The sequence below is a fragment of the Lepidochelys kempii genome, chromosome 6 (assembly GCF_965140265.1).
Source record: "Lepidochelys kempii isolate rLepKem1 chromosome 6, rLepKem1.hap2, whole genome shotgun sequence".
NCBI lineage: Eukaryota > Metazoa > Chordata > Testudines > Cheloniidae > Lepidochelys > Lepidochelys kempii.
The window spans coordinates 104,110,382-104,124,000 of record NC_133261.1 but is presented as its reverse complement, the minus strand read 5'-3'; the positions used below and the strand labels follow the sequence as shown (position 1 = coordinate 104,124,000).

At 43.9% G+C, this 13,619-nt stretch overlaps 1 protein-coding gene across 3 annotated transcripts in view; it reads right to left on the bottom strand.

The window, feature by feature from the left end:
• RIN3 (Ras and Rab interactor 3) overlaps positions 1–13,619 on the bottom strand; it is a 111,420-nt gene that overhangs the window by 11,695 nt on the left and 86,106 nt on the right. For 2 of the 3 annotated variants that reach the window (XM_073349502.1, XM_073349504.1), the window contains 2 exons: positions 5,665–5,796; positions 3,350–3,513 (listed from right to left, as the gene is read on the bottom strand). In XM_073349502.1, the coding sequence (XP_073205603.1) occupies positions 3,350–3,513; positions 5,665–5,796 (296 nt within the window). The remainder of the gene's footprint in view (positions 1–3,349; positions 3,514–5,664; positions 5,797–13,619) is intronic. The other variant, XM_073349503.1, reaches the window with a different exon arrangement.

Genomic DNA, 13,619 nt, shown 5'->3' with positions numbered 1-13,619 from the left:
ACTGCTGTGCTGGGCATCACAACATGGGGAATAGATGGCCAGCCCTCTGTGGACAAAGAGGTGGTTAGGGACTATTTAGAAAAACTGGACGTGCACAAGTCCATGGGGCCGGATGAGTTGCATCCGAGAGTGCTAAAGGAACTGGCGGCTGTGATTGCAGAGCCATTGGCCATTATCTTTGAAAACTCGTGGCGAACGGGGGAAGTCCCAGATGACGGGAAAAAGGCTAATGTAGTGCCAATCTTTAAAAAAGGGAAGGAGGAGGATCCTGGGAACTACAGGCCAGTAAGCCTCACTTCAGTCCCCGGAAAAATCATGGAGCAGGTCCTCAAAGAATCAATCCTGAAGCACTTACATGAGAGGAAAGTGATCAGGAACAGTCAGCATGGATTCACCAAGAGAAGGTCATGCCTGACTAATCTAATCGCCTTCTATGATGAGATTACTGGTTCTGTGGATGAAGGGAAAGCCGTGGATGTATTGTTTCTTGACTTTAGCAAAGCTTTTGACACGGTCTCCCACAGTATTCTTGTCAGCAAGTTAAGGAAGTATGGGCTGGATGAATGCACTATACGGTGGGTAGAAAGTTGGCTAGAATGTCGGGCTCAATGGGTAGTGATCAATGGCTCCTTATCTAGTTGGCAGCCGGTGTCAAGTGGAGTGCCCCAGGGGTCGGTCCTGGGGCCGGTTTTGTTCAATATCTTCATAAATGATCTGGAGGATGGTGTGGATTGCACTCTCAGCAAATTTGCGGATGATACTAAACTGGGAGGAGTGGTAGATATGCTGGAGGGCAGGGATAGGATACAGAGGGACCTAGACAAATTGGAGGATTGGGCCAAAAGAAATCTGATGAGGTTCAATAAGGATAAGTGCAGGGTCCTGCACTTAGGACGGAAGAACCCAATGCACAGCTACAGACTAGGGACGGAATGGCTAGGCAGCAGTTCTGCGGAAAAGGACCTAGGGGTGACAGTGGACGAGAAGCTGGATATGAGTCAACAGTGTGCCCTTGTTGCCAAGAAGGCCAATGGCATTTTGGGATGTATAAGTAGGGGCATAGCGAGCAGATCGAGGGACGTGATCGTTCCCCTCTATTCGACATTGGTGAGGCCTCATCTGGAGTACTGTGTCCAGTTTTGGGCCCCACACTACAAGAAGGATGTGGAAAAATTGGAGAGAGTCCAGCGAAGGGCAACAAAAATGATTAGGGGTCTGAACACATGAGTTATGAGGAGAGACTGAGGGAACTGGGATTGTTTAGTCTGCAGAAGAGAAGAATGAGGGGGGATTTGATAGCTGCTTTCAACTACCTGAGAGGTGGTTCCAGAGAGGATGGTTCTAGACTATTCTCAGTGGTGGAAGAGGACAGGACAAGGAGTAATGGTCTCAAGTTGCAGTGGGGGAGGTTTAGGTTGGATATTAGGAAAAACGTTTTCACTAGGAGGGTGGTGAAACACTGGAATGCGTTGCCTAGGGAGGTGGTGGAATCTCCTTCCTTAGAAGTTTTTAAGGTCAGGCTTGACAAAGCCCTGGCTGGGATGATTTAATTGGGTATGGGTCCTGCTTTTGAGCAGGGGCTTGGACTAGATGACCTCCTGAGGTCCCTTCCAACCCTGATATTCTATGATTCTATGTGGGGTGCTAGGGATCAGCATCTGGTCCACAGCTCAGATCCTGAATTAGGTCATCAGTGAAAAGGAGTTTGCTGAGTTTAAAAGCCATCTTGGGTAACTTTATGATCAGTACTGATGTCCCTCAGGGGCAATGTCTGTTGTATTTCTGTGTATGTATAATATCTAATCAGGGCAACCTCTTGCTGTCCAGGCTCCCTACTTCTCCTCTCAACTCTGTTCAAAATTCTGCTGCAAAAATCATCTTCCTCCTCTGATATTAAAACTAGGCCATGCCCCTGTTGGTATCCCCTCAATGGATTCCACTAGCCTTCGCATCAGTCTCACTATTAAGAGATTGTTGGATGCTGCTGTGACAAATATGGCAATGTCCTGACTTACCCCGGGAGATGTCTATTGTATTCAATGAGTGGTTCATATATTATTGTGGGCCAGGACTGCATGCAACTTCTTGAGGGAGGAGCTGTGACAGATGTAAGACCTGGATGATCAAAGGACTATATTGAACAATCTGCCAGACAAAAATGGATTTTTGGGACCGTACGTATGAAATGGATTTTCTGGACCATATGTGAATGCAAATCCCTCACCTTTGGTTATGATTGTCAGCTGATTACCTGTTACATGAGGCCAAGATCAAAGGCCCCAGCTGTATAGTGGAAAGACGGAGCTATTCATGAGGGTGCTAGTTCTGAGCTGAAGCTGTTCTGAACTGTTCACCACAGAAAACAACCTTGGTGGGGTTTGAAGGACTGACTCCTACCAGAGTCCTTGTTTGCGTTGGGGAGCATGGTGATATCTGATAAGCTTATTGTACATGTGTAGGTTCTTTGATGGGTTTTAATATGTTTTCTCTGTAGTACTTTCACCTTCAGAGTAAAGGTGCTTGTTTAGAAAGAGCTGTGTGGTAACTTGTGACTGCTGGCAATTTCAGCTGTTTGCAGCCTTTGATGAGAAGGCAAAGTGCACTTGCTGGCCTGTCTAGGATGCCTGCCTTGCTGGGAATATCACAGTGTAGGCAGGAAACAGTGCAGCCTGGAAAAACGCTGGTCAGAAGGGACAGAACCGTGGGTCTACGCACAGGAGAGATGACAGCTGAGGGGCTGGGAGCCCAGACTGGCTGCCCTTGAAGGGCCATGGAGGGCAGGGCTGGATTTACACCTTACGCACCCCTAGGCACAGCATCTTCAGCGCTCCCCACCTGCCTACAGCTGACTTTCATGCTGCACACAGTTTTAGAGAGGTAAGGCGCCCCTAGAATGCCAGAGCCAATAGGTACATGCCTACTGTGCCTAACTGGAAATCCGGCCCTGATGGAGGGGAGATACAGATGCAGTTGACCTAAACTGTGACAACTGATATCGGTATCTCTTAGTTCTTTATTTTCATTTCTTTCTGCTCCTCCTCTTCTTCCCCCTGCTCACACCTCCCACTTCTCACAGATCCCTTTGTAGCTTTCTTTCATTCTGCACTTCCTTGCTTCTTCCATGGTGCCCAGCACAGAATGTAAACTCTTGGGGATAGGAACTTTGACTTCCTCTGTTCACAGTGCAGTGCCTAGCAAGCAGATGGCGTGCACTGAGTAATAGTGTTACTAATTGCGGGGAATAATTTGCTGCCCTGTTTGAAGCCTGGTTTCCAGTTGGAATTTCGATCTGCTTCTCACACTGTGAAAGCCGCACTCTCCACCACCCCTTTCTCCCAGAGCCGCTGACCTGCACAGACGAGCGGGACGCCCGGGCCTTGTTGAGTGTTCGCCGCCTCTCCCAGCGGTGAATGGAATCCTGCACTTCCATGCTCAGCTGCCGAGTTACTGTTATCTTATCATAGTTCTTGATGTGCTCCAGAGCCCCGTAGGTGGTAGTTAAGTAATAGGAACCTACAAAAAGACAAGAAGGTCCCAAAACATCATCACACCTGAATCTACCATTACTTTGTCCTTCCCGCCTCCCTGCTTCTATGTTCATTCACCCGCTGTGAATTGTTTAAATCTGAGATGGTGAGCTCTGTGGGGCATGGATTGTCTTTGCGTTGGTTGTACAGTGGGGCTCTGACCTTTGTTTGGCATGTGTAGGTGTGATGGCAATAGAAATAATAAATAACTATCACAGTGCTCTTCATTCCATTCTGCTTGATGTAGCTGGAGATGCAACACATGCTACCTAACCTGCTTGTGTCACTTCCTTCTCTCATAGCTGGGAAGTAGCAGTGACTGCAGGCTGGCGGGGCTGTGGGTTTTGATTGATATCTTAAGGTTCAACATAGAAGTCATGTAAATTAATACAGCATCCTCTTTCCTGGATAAACCCAAATCACCAATCTTCCCTTAGACTGTAAACTCTTTGGAGCTGGGACTGTCCTTTCATTCAGTGTTTGTAAAGCACCTAGCACTATGGGGGTCCTTGTCCGTGATTGGGCCTCCTAGGTGCCATGGTAATACAGCTAATAATAATGTACCTGCATACAACTGCGCAGGAATAAGTAACTAGAGTGTAATGAATCATTTATATTTCAGTTCCGTAGCCCAAATGAAAAATGAAAACATATTTCATTTTTGGTCAAACAGAACATTTTTCAACCTGAAGCAAAATCTTTTTTTTGTTTTCATTTAATCTAGGGGTGTTTTTTTTTTAACCTTTTAAAATAAAGCTAGCTAAATGTTGAAATGAAACTTTGTTTCAAAATGAACACATTCAATACTGTGTTTTAAACATGTTGGAATAAAACATTTTGACTTTTTTTGAAAAAAAAAAAAACACCTCTCTTTTCCAACTGCAACTATTCATCAAATTCAACCCAAATTTGTGAATAGTTTTAATTGACCCCCAAACTGTATTTTTCAGTGAACATACTATTGGTTCAAAAAAATTTCACCCGGTCTATTAGTAACTAACTAACTTAGAGAGGGAAAGGATCCTGTTTAGACTAAGGTAAAAGGTTGGGATTTGAGACCAGATCAAACTGGTGTTCACTTTCTGATTTTAACTGGATGGAGCTGAAGTCCCGAGAGCTGTTCTTGCAAGATCCATGCTAGAAACAAAATTGTAGGGGCAGGTTCAGGTCCAGGGATTTGAACCCAAATTCAAAGGGATTTGGATTTGAGGTCCTGAGTCTCTCTCTAACTGGTATCTTTCACAGTTCTTGCTGGCTTCCGGGTTTGTCTACTCATTCTTTATGAAATCAAACGAAAAAACTAAGAGCCTGCAGATGACCAAAATGGCCACTAGATGGCAATTCTGCCACATACATCCCCTCCCCCTGCTGGGTGCTCTGTGGGCTCTCTCTAGCTATTCCTCTGATTGTCAATGAAACTCACAGTAACTATCACGGCTGACCAGACAAATGATATTTAGAAAACACTTTACTTCAAAACAATATTTTCAGAAACACACCAGTCTCCAAGCACAGGAGGCAAAGTAATTCAATTTTCCCTCTTCAGAGAGATCCCACCCCTGCAGTGAATGTTACTCCAGTCCCTTTGGACCATCACCGGGTATTTATCACTCAGATAACATTGCCAAAGGGGTCAGCTGGTTTACACAAACATCCTGGAGGTTGACAATTAGGCATGATCAAAGACATACCAACCAATTAAAGCAAAGGGATCTTTTCTTATTAGATTAATTAAAAACATTCGCAGAATGTACTGTAGTACCAAAGTTTATTTTTAAATTGAGAGCTGTTAAGTTTCTAACACATGGACCAAGGTCTTCAAAATGTCTCTGCCTCTTACGTCTGCATTTAAGTAACTAAATTAGTGGTTTGATTTTCAGTATGGCTGAGCATGTGCCGTTCTAACTGAGGTCAGTGGGAGCTTCTGGGTGCTCAGCATTTTTGAAAATCTGCTGATATATTTGGAAACCGAACATTGGGTCACACCATTCTGAGGCATATGGGGGAAGCTTACACTACTGCTACCTGACCCTAGCTAGAGCTCTTTTCTATTTCACAAACCCTGCAGGCATCCCGCAGAGAAATACATAATCATTTCAGAAGGGAACATGCAACATGAGAGGAGGCTCTCTCTCACCCTCGCCCAGCTGCAGAGCAGGGTCCATGAGCTCCATCATATACTCCACATTCAGAAGCACCTCAGTCAGGTTGCTGCGGGCCAAGACGTACATGAGCACTGGGAGGAAATCATCTGCACCATAAGGCTTCCCTGCAACCAAGAGGAACACATCCAGGTATCAACAGGTTATCCAGAAAAGCGATGGTTTGGATACAGAAGTGCCAACTTCCCATTAAATGACTCCTACCTGGACAATTTCCTTTCAGATTACTTCAGCTAAAGGGTTCATAGCTAAAAAATGCCAATGAAAGGACACTGAAAATTCTAAAATTAAGTAACAGTCAAACAAACAAAAAAAAAACCACCGCCCAACACTAAACCTCAAGCAAAAAATATCAGGTTGAAGACTCCTAGTGGGCTCTATTTTAAGATTCTTTACCAACTAAAATCAAAATGTGTTAGTTATTATGAAACACAAATGAGAGAGAATTGTGGATTGACACAAAGGCTGAATTCTTCTCTCTTGAAATTCGGTCTGTTGCTGTTCAAAAGTGCAGTACCTGTGGTCTGAGTTGCTCCCATCAGTAGAGTGGATTACAGACTCGTGTACCCTTTGGGTTCATCCTCATTCTCTGTATCTGACTGTAGAACCAGGGGTTACAACAAAATATGAGACAGACCATGGGGAATAGTGAAAGCAGCATATCAAAGACGGTTCTTAGGGTTGGAATCCTGCTTTCCTGTTCCCTCAGGAGGTGACTATCATACCGTGAGTACTAAATTACAATGGATGCCACAAGGAAGCTGGGAGCCAAGGAGAAGTATTTCTGTATTCAGGGCATTAAGATGTGAAAACAAAGAGCTTTTCTATAGTACTGGTGATCAAACCAGTTCTCAGACTTGGTTTGGAGACCAGTGGCAGAGCCAATAGCAGAGTGAGGCTGAGCAGTGGCAGAGGCAAACATAGTGCCCATATTTTAAAAAAGGGAAGAAGAGAACCCAGGGAACTACAGACCGGTCAGCCTCACTTTCAGTCTCCAGCAAAATCATGGAGCAGGTCCTCAAGGAATCCATTTTGAAGCACTTGGAGGAGAGGAAGGTGATCAGGACCAGACAACATAGATTCACCAAGGGCAAGTCATGCCTGAACAACCTGATTGCCTTCTATGATGAGATAACTGGCTCTGTGGACACGGGGAAAGCAGTGGATGTGATATATCTTGACTTTAGCAAAGCTTTTGATATGGTCTCCCACAGTATTCTTGCCAGCAAGTTAAAGAAGTATGGATTGGATGAATGGACTATAAGATGGATAGAAAGCTGGCTAGATCGTCGGGCTCAATGGGTAGTGATCAACAGTTTGATGTCTAGTTGGCAGCCAGTATCAAGTGGCGTGCCCCAGGGGTCGGTCCTGGGACCGGTTTTGTTCAACATCTTTATTAATGATCTGGAGGATGGCATGGACTGCACCCTCAGCAAGTTTGCAGATGACACTAAACTTGGGGGAGAGGTAAATATGCTGGAGGGTAGGGATAGAGTCCAGAGTGACCTAGATAAATTGGAGGACTGGGCCAAAAGAAATCTGATGAGGTTCAACAAGGATAAGTGCAGAGTCCTGCACTTAGGAAGGAAGAATCCCATGCACTGCTACAAGCTGGCGACCGACTGGCTAAGCAGCAGTTTTGCAGAAAAGGACCTGGGGATTACAGTGGATGAGAAGCTGGATATGAGTCAGCAGCGTGCCCTTGTTGCCAAGAAGGCCAACGGCATATTGAGCTGCATTAGGAGGAGCATTGCCAGCAGATTGAGGAAAGTGATTATTCCCCTCTGTTCGGCACTGGTGAGGCCATACCTAGAGTACTCTGTCCAGTTTTGGTCCCCACTACAGAAGGGATGTGGACAAATTGGAGAGAGTCCAGCGGAGGGCAACGAAAATGATTAGGGGGCTGGGGCACATGACTTACAAGGAGAGGCTGAGGGAACTGGGGTTATTTAGTCTGCAGAAGAGAAGAGTGAGGGGGGATTTGATAGCAGCCTTCAACTATCTGAAGGGGGGTTCCAAAGAGGACAGAGCTAGGCTGTTCTTAGTGGTGGCAGATGACAGAACAAGAAGCAATGGTCTCATGTTGCAGTGGGGGAGGTCCAGGTTAGATATTAGGAAACACTATTTCACTAGGAGGGTGTGAAGCACTGGAATGGGTTACCTAGGGAAGTGGTGGAATCTCCATCCTTAGAGGTTTTTCAGGCCCGGCTTAACAAAGCCTTGGCTGTGATGATTTAGTTGGTGTTGGTCCTGCTTTGAGCATGGGATTGGACTAGATCACCTCCTGAGGTCTCTTCCAACCCATATATTCTATGATCCTATGAATAGGCACCTTCCCCTGGCATCTTTTAGGTATATGTACGACATCTTTTTAAGCACACTTTGCAATTGAAAAATGGCCACCAGTCACTCATTCCCCCCCCCCCCAAATGCCCAGTTGCCCTTAGTTACAAAACCTGTCTCCACTGCTGTTGGAGATGTAGAATCTTGAACTACAGAACTACGATATTGTTATAGCCACTGCACCTTGGGATGAGCTCTCCTCAGAGCGGCTGAGCTAAGCAATGTCAGGCTGAGTAAATATTTGGATGGGATACCTCTAAGGTAAACGCACCTTCTACAGCAAGTGATACTGATCAGGTGAGGATGGTCTTGTGCTTAAAGCATCCATATAGAGAGAGTGAGTCTGTGAAGTGATCCATATTTATGGTATGTAAATCTCTTTGGGATCCTTTAAGATGAAAGGCACTATATGTAAATTCTTATCAGTATAAATCATTACAGCTCAAAATAGGATCCAAGGAGAAGTTCCATCAGATGAACTACGAAGAACCTGAGATCAGCATTTTTTTATCTAGAAGCTGTTCATCTTATTTTGAATTGGCATGCTTTTCGTTCATCGTGTACAGTACATGCATGATAAGGTTGCTTCACAAGTCCATCTTCCAGGACATCCAGATATGTACCGTCTTCATAAACCAAGATCACTTTCAAGCTCATTGTGATCATTTATGGTGCTTGCAATGTTCAGTCATTTTCTCTTTTATGCATCTATGTCATGTCTTGGCTTCATTGGTTTGGGATCGGCCACATATATCTCACTCCTTAATCATTTGTCAGGACTCCAAAAAAAAAAAAAAAAATCAATCCCTGATGTAGCTTTGGTAAGTTACACCAAGGCTGATTTTGGCCCACATTCTAGACGTCCTTCCATGTGGGGAATAATTTCCTATTCCTCAACTGTTCCCACTGACTTGTTTCAAGTCTTTGCCATGAGTCAGCTTTCCTTATTTGTCATATATAGTTGACATAAGTTCTCCGTTGGCAGAGGAAGATCTTCTGCTGGAGTTTTAAATAAATACAAGCCTCGTTCTTGATAAAAAAAATGTGACTTTAAAATAAACCAGAAAACGTATCTAATGAGCAGACAGTCAGATGAGTTAAAACAGGCTGTGTGAGGCTGTGACTGTTATATTCACTTCTGAAGCCGTAAATTAGACCAGTTTGTACAGAGTTAGCACATATGGTAGAAGGAAACTGTGGCTCTATTCAGTGAAAGTAGAATTAACACTTTCTGTTGTTTAAATGTGCAGTCAGTTAAATGATGTTGCAGGTCCCTAGCCAAACCATAAAAGGGCTTCATTGTTTGATTAGTGTCTGGCTGGATGATTTATTCATACTGTTACTAAGGCTTATGTTTCTATGAAAGCTTGAGCTGGTTGGCGACACAGGGCCAAATTCATCACTGCCATAAATATTAATCTAATATGAATGTATTAATATTTTTGCTATTAAACGATTGTGCAGCTGGGAAAATCACCCAACAGAGACACTGAGTACTGGGAAAACCTCAAGGAGCAGGGCCCTGATTCTGATCTGACATACATCAGAATAAATTCAGAGTAATGTTACCAGTGAAGTCATGCTGGTGTAAAACCAGTGTGAGGGAGCATACAATCAGGCCTCAAGGAGCCTACTGAGCTTCATTTTTTCTGCTCCTTCAAATGCTTTATTTGAGTTCTGAAGTAGCTGGTGGACTGAGCTAGACCAGCAGGCCTGGAAACTCAAATTTTCTAGGGAGCCCTAGAAAGATACACTACTGCTGCAGCAGTGCAGCCTTCACCCTCTTGCCCCACGTCTCAGCTGGAAGGACCACCCTTAGGAGGGAGAGGGCAAGTTAGTCTTTATGACCCTTCTGTGCCCTCTTCGCTTAGATGCCCAACACGGATATCTGTTTGTGACGTGAACATTTCTCCACTAGGACCTGCACTCAGACTCCTTTCAAAAAGCTCACCAGTTGGCGCTAACCTGCCAGCCTGGGCTAGACCCAAATCAGGGGACATGGATGTGAAAGGTTCTATGTACACTCCCCTGAGCCAGCTAGAGCTGACAGGGGATGATACTCTTCCAAGACTCTTACAGAATCTCTCCATTTCTGTTTTGTTGACTAAGCTGTGGTTTATATTGACAACCAGGCTTTGAGTCAATTATTTTTCATTCTTATCCCATCTCATTTTCATAAGCTGATTTAGCAGCTTTGCTCACCAGTCCTTATTATAAACCTCTCTCAATTTTAAGACGTGATAGAAATATTATTTGAGAAAGACTTCTGCAGTCCCAGCTGTTTGCATGACTTAATTATTGGAATCCACTCTTTTTTTTTTATTATTATTAATGAGCTCAACTAGGGAGGTTTGTGGCATATGCTCACAATTTGCACATAATCGTTAACTTAATTTCAGTCTACCTCTAGGAACACAGGTCCCGATGTCTGAGCCTCCACAACTGCAGATGAAATCAGTGGGAGTTGTAAGCACTTGCTGTGAGGAAACATTGTCTAGGGGCTATGGCATTAGCATTGGACTTAACATGGGTTCAAGTATTTGTTTTGCCACAAAGTTCCTGTTGGATCCTGGGCAAGTTACTTAGCCTCTCTGAGCCTCAGTATCCCCACTAGGGATAATAGTACTCCCCTACCTCATAGAGGTGTTGTGAGGGGCTTAGCTACTACAGTAACAGAGGGCATATAAGTACTTAAGAAAACACCATTGAAAATTGGCCTCATGATTTTTTTCCATCATATTACTGACTTAGTACTTGATCCAGAAATTTCTCAGCACCTCGTGTGATGCGCTGAGCATCCTCATCTCCCAGCAAAGTCAATATTGCTTAGCACCCTGCAGGATCAGTCTCTTCTTGCACCAGGACAGACCAAAAAGATAAACACCAATTTGTCCCCAGTGAAACCCAGTGCATCTCCACTAATTTAAATGGAGTCATGGCAGCTGGTGTCAGTGCTGATTTGGCCCTCTCTCTATAATGGGCTGATCTCAAACCCTGACTTGTTTGAAGTAGGACAGATCCAGATGTGTCAGAGCTCAGGCCCATCTCTACTCAACATGGGTGGGGTTCAGATCAAAGGATCAGGTCAGTTTTTTTCTACTGCAACTGGCTCGTCCAGCCTTATTGAAAACATCCAAGTTTAGTTTGTGTCTTTCACAGAAAAACTCATTAACAGCTTGCAGAATTACATCCTGCTGTCTCCCTTTCCCCTGCCCCAACTGCTGTCTCGGTGACATTAGGCAATGGGGTTGCGAGTTCAAGGTGGAATCGTCCCACTCCAAATCGGACTTGCTTGCTTGTTTTCAATGACAGGAAACATTTGTTTCATAAATGTTCATAAGAAGCTTAAAATAAGCCTTCTCCTCTGCCACAAACTCATCCTATTACACTCAAGGCAAAGTGTTTGCAACATCAGCGCCTGGCTGTGCTGCGGCGCTTGAATGGAATTGGTATTAATGAAATGCATGGTTTAATGTGACTGGAATTCTGTCTGAGTTTCCATAAATAAATACACATTCATGAATATGCTTCTTCAGTGGATCTTCTGTCCAGCAGGGCTCATAATCATCATAAGTAGGCTTGGAAGGATTCAATGTCGGTTGTTGATTGCATCGTACACACACAAAGTGATGAAAAAAATATTTCCATCAATAATAACTGATCTACAGCTAGGAAAAGTAAGAAAAATGCTGCTTATGAACTTCTTAGAGTTTGATTTAGGGATATTTACTTTGTATATTTTGACATGTGCTGTTGACAGTTTGTGTTTTAATGGTTATAAACTTTAACATTTTGAATTTCAACATCTTCTCTCAAGAAACAATTATTGTTTGACCTCCACATAATTTCATGCGGCTGTGAAAAATTAATAGATAAAAATTAAAAAAAAAAACAATCTATATTATCCATCAAAAGGATAAAAATCAAATTCTGTCAAGCCTAATCATAATGTAGTAATAATACTTTGCACTTATATTGCATCATCCATCCACCCAGTGCTTTCAAGGCATTTTGAAAACACACAGGAATGAAGTCTCACAACATTCTCCTAGGAATGCAGGGCAGTGGGGAGTCCCCAGGGTGTGGGTGTGGGGGAAGAGCTTGGAGAGTGAGTTCATCTTACTCTGACCCTGCAGTGGTGGCTCCTGCCCCATAGGGCTGGACCCGGCTTCCTGCTCTGAGTGTTGCAACTACCCTACCGGACTGGGATTAGGGTTGCGGTGCCAGGGGGGGTTGATGCCCCCTGGGCGGGGCAAGGAGGAGAAGACGACAGACGAGGGAGAGGACACTGGCCATCACCTTCTACGAATGTGGACCCTGAGTGGGTTGCAAAAAAAAGACAATGCATTTGGTGGGTCCCTTTACTAAAATGTTTGGGAACCACTGCCTTAATTTACAGGTCAGAGGCATCAATTCATATTGGCACTTTTAACCCAAAGTAGCAATTGTACCATATGAGATAAAGGATACTCTCCAATCTACCAGCTCTCATTAACAGTAGCCCTCACACAACATCTTCTGTCCAGACCTCTGTCCGCTACAAGGCAAAACTTACACATGGCATTATTCTCTCCTGGTAAGCAACATGTGATAGTGAGCAATGTACAGGAGCCTCTTGGATTCACTGTAAAGAGATTCTAGAATCGCTTCTATTGATGCTGATGCCTCCAATGCTTAAATCCTCTTTCAAATACATAGACAGTAGCTCAGCTATGCTACTCACGTTTCTGCCTTGCTCAGTGGCACATGCCACTATCAACTCAGAACCCTACGTAAAAAGCAAATGGACAGGGTGCAATTAAGGTTCATTGGGTTGGCTGGTTTTACAGGGGACAACAAAACTTATTCCAAAAACAGGGAGAGGAAAGATTTCTAATACAATATAACCTTACTACACTCTTGTTCCTTTCAACCTAAAAGCACAGTATGTGTGAGTCATACTAACTGTACAAAACACAGAATCCTACACATGAGGACTAATAAATTCACCTAGTCCATCCCCCAAAGCCAGTGCAGATTTGTTCCTGGAAGTATATGATCCAGTGCTTGTTCAGTCCAATTTTAGGTGACTCAAATGAGGAAGCGTCCACCACTTCCCCTCAGAGATTATTCCATATGCGAATAGACCTAACTGTTAGAAAATTGTTCCTTTATTCCTTGGACCACCCTAAATGATTGCTCTCCCCAGCATTGGCATTTCCAGCTTTCATATACTTGCAGACTTCGTTGTCATTGTCTGATTAATCTATACCACCTTAGCTCTTTCAATAATTCTCTCTATACCAGTCCCTGTAGCTCCTTATTCTTTGTTCTTCCTTCATTTCCCTCCTACGTACCAACATCTTTCAGGCACCAAGGTGCCTAGAACTGATCAGAGTGCTCTAGTTGTGGTCCCACCAGTTCCTTACAGCAAAGGACTGTCATCTCTTTGCTCCATAGCACATTGCATGTTTCAGTCTCACTATTACCCCAGATCTGTATTACATTTCATAGTCCTTATGAGAAGAGTTTGAAACATTTAAGGCCTGATTTTGATCTTACAGCAGATCAGGCCCTTCATGTTTTGTTAGTGGAAAGGATCTATGCT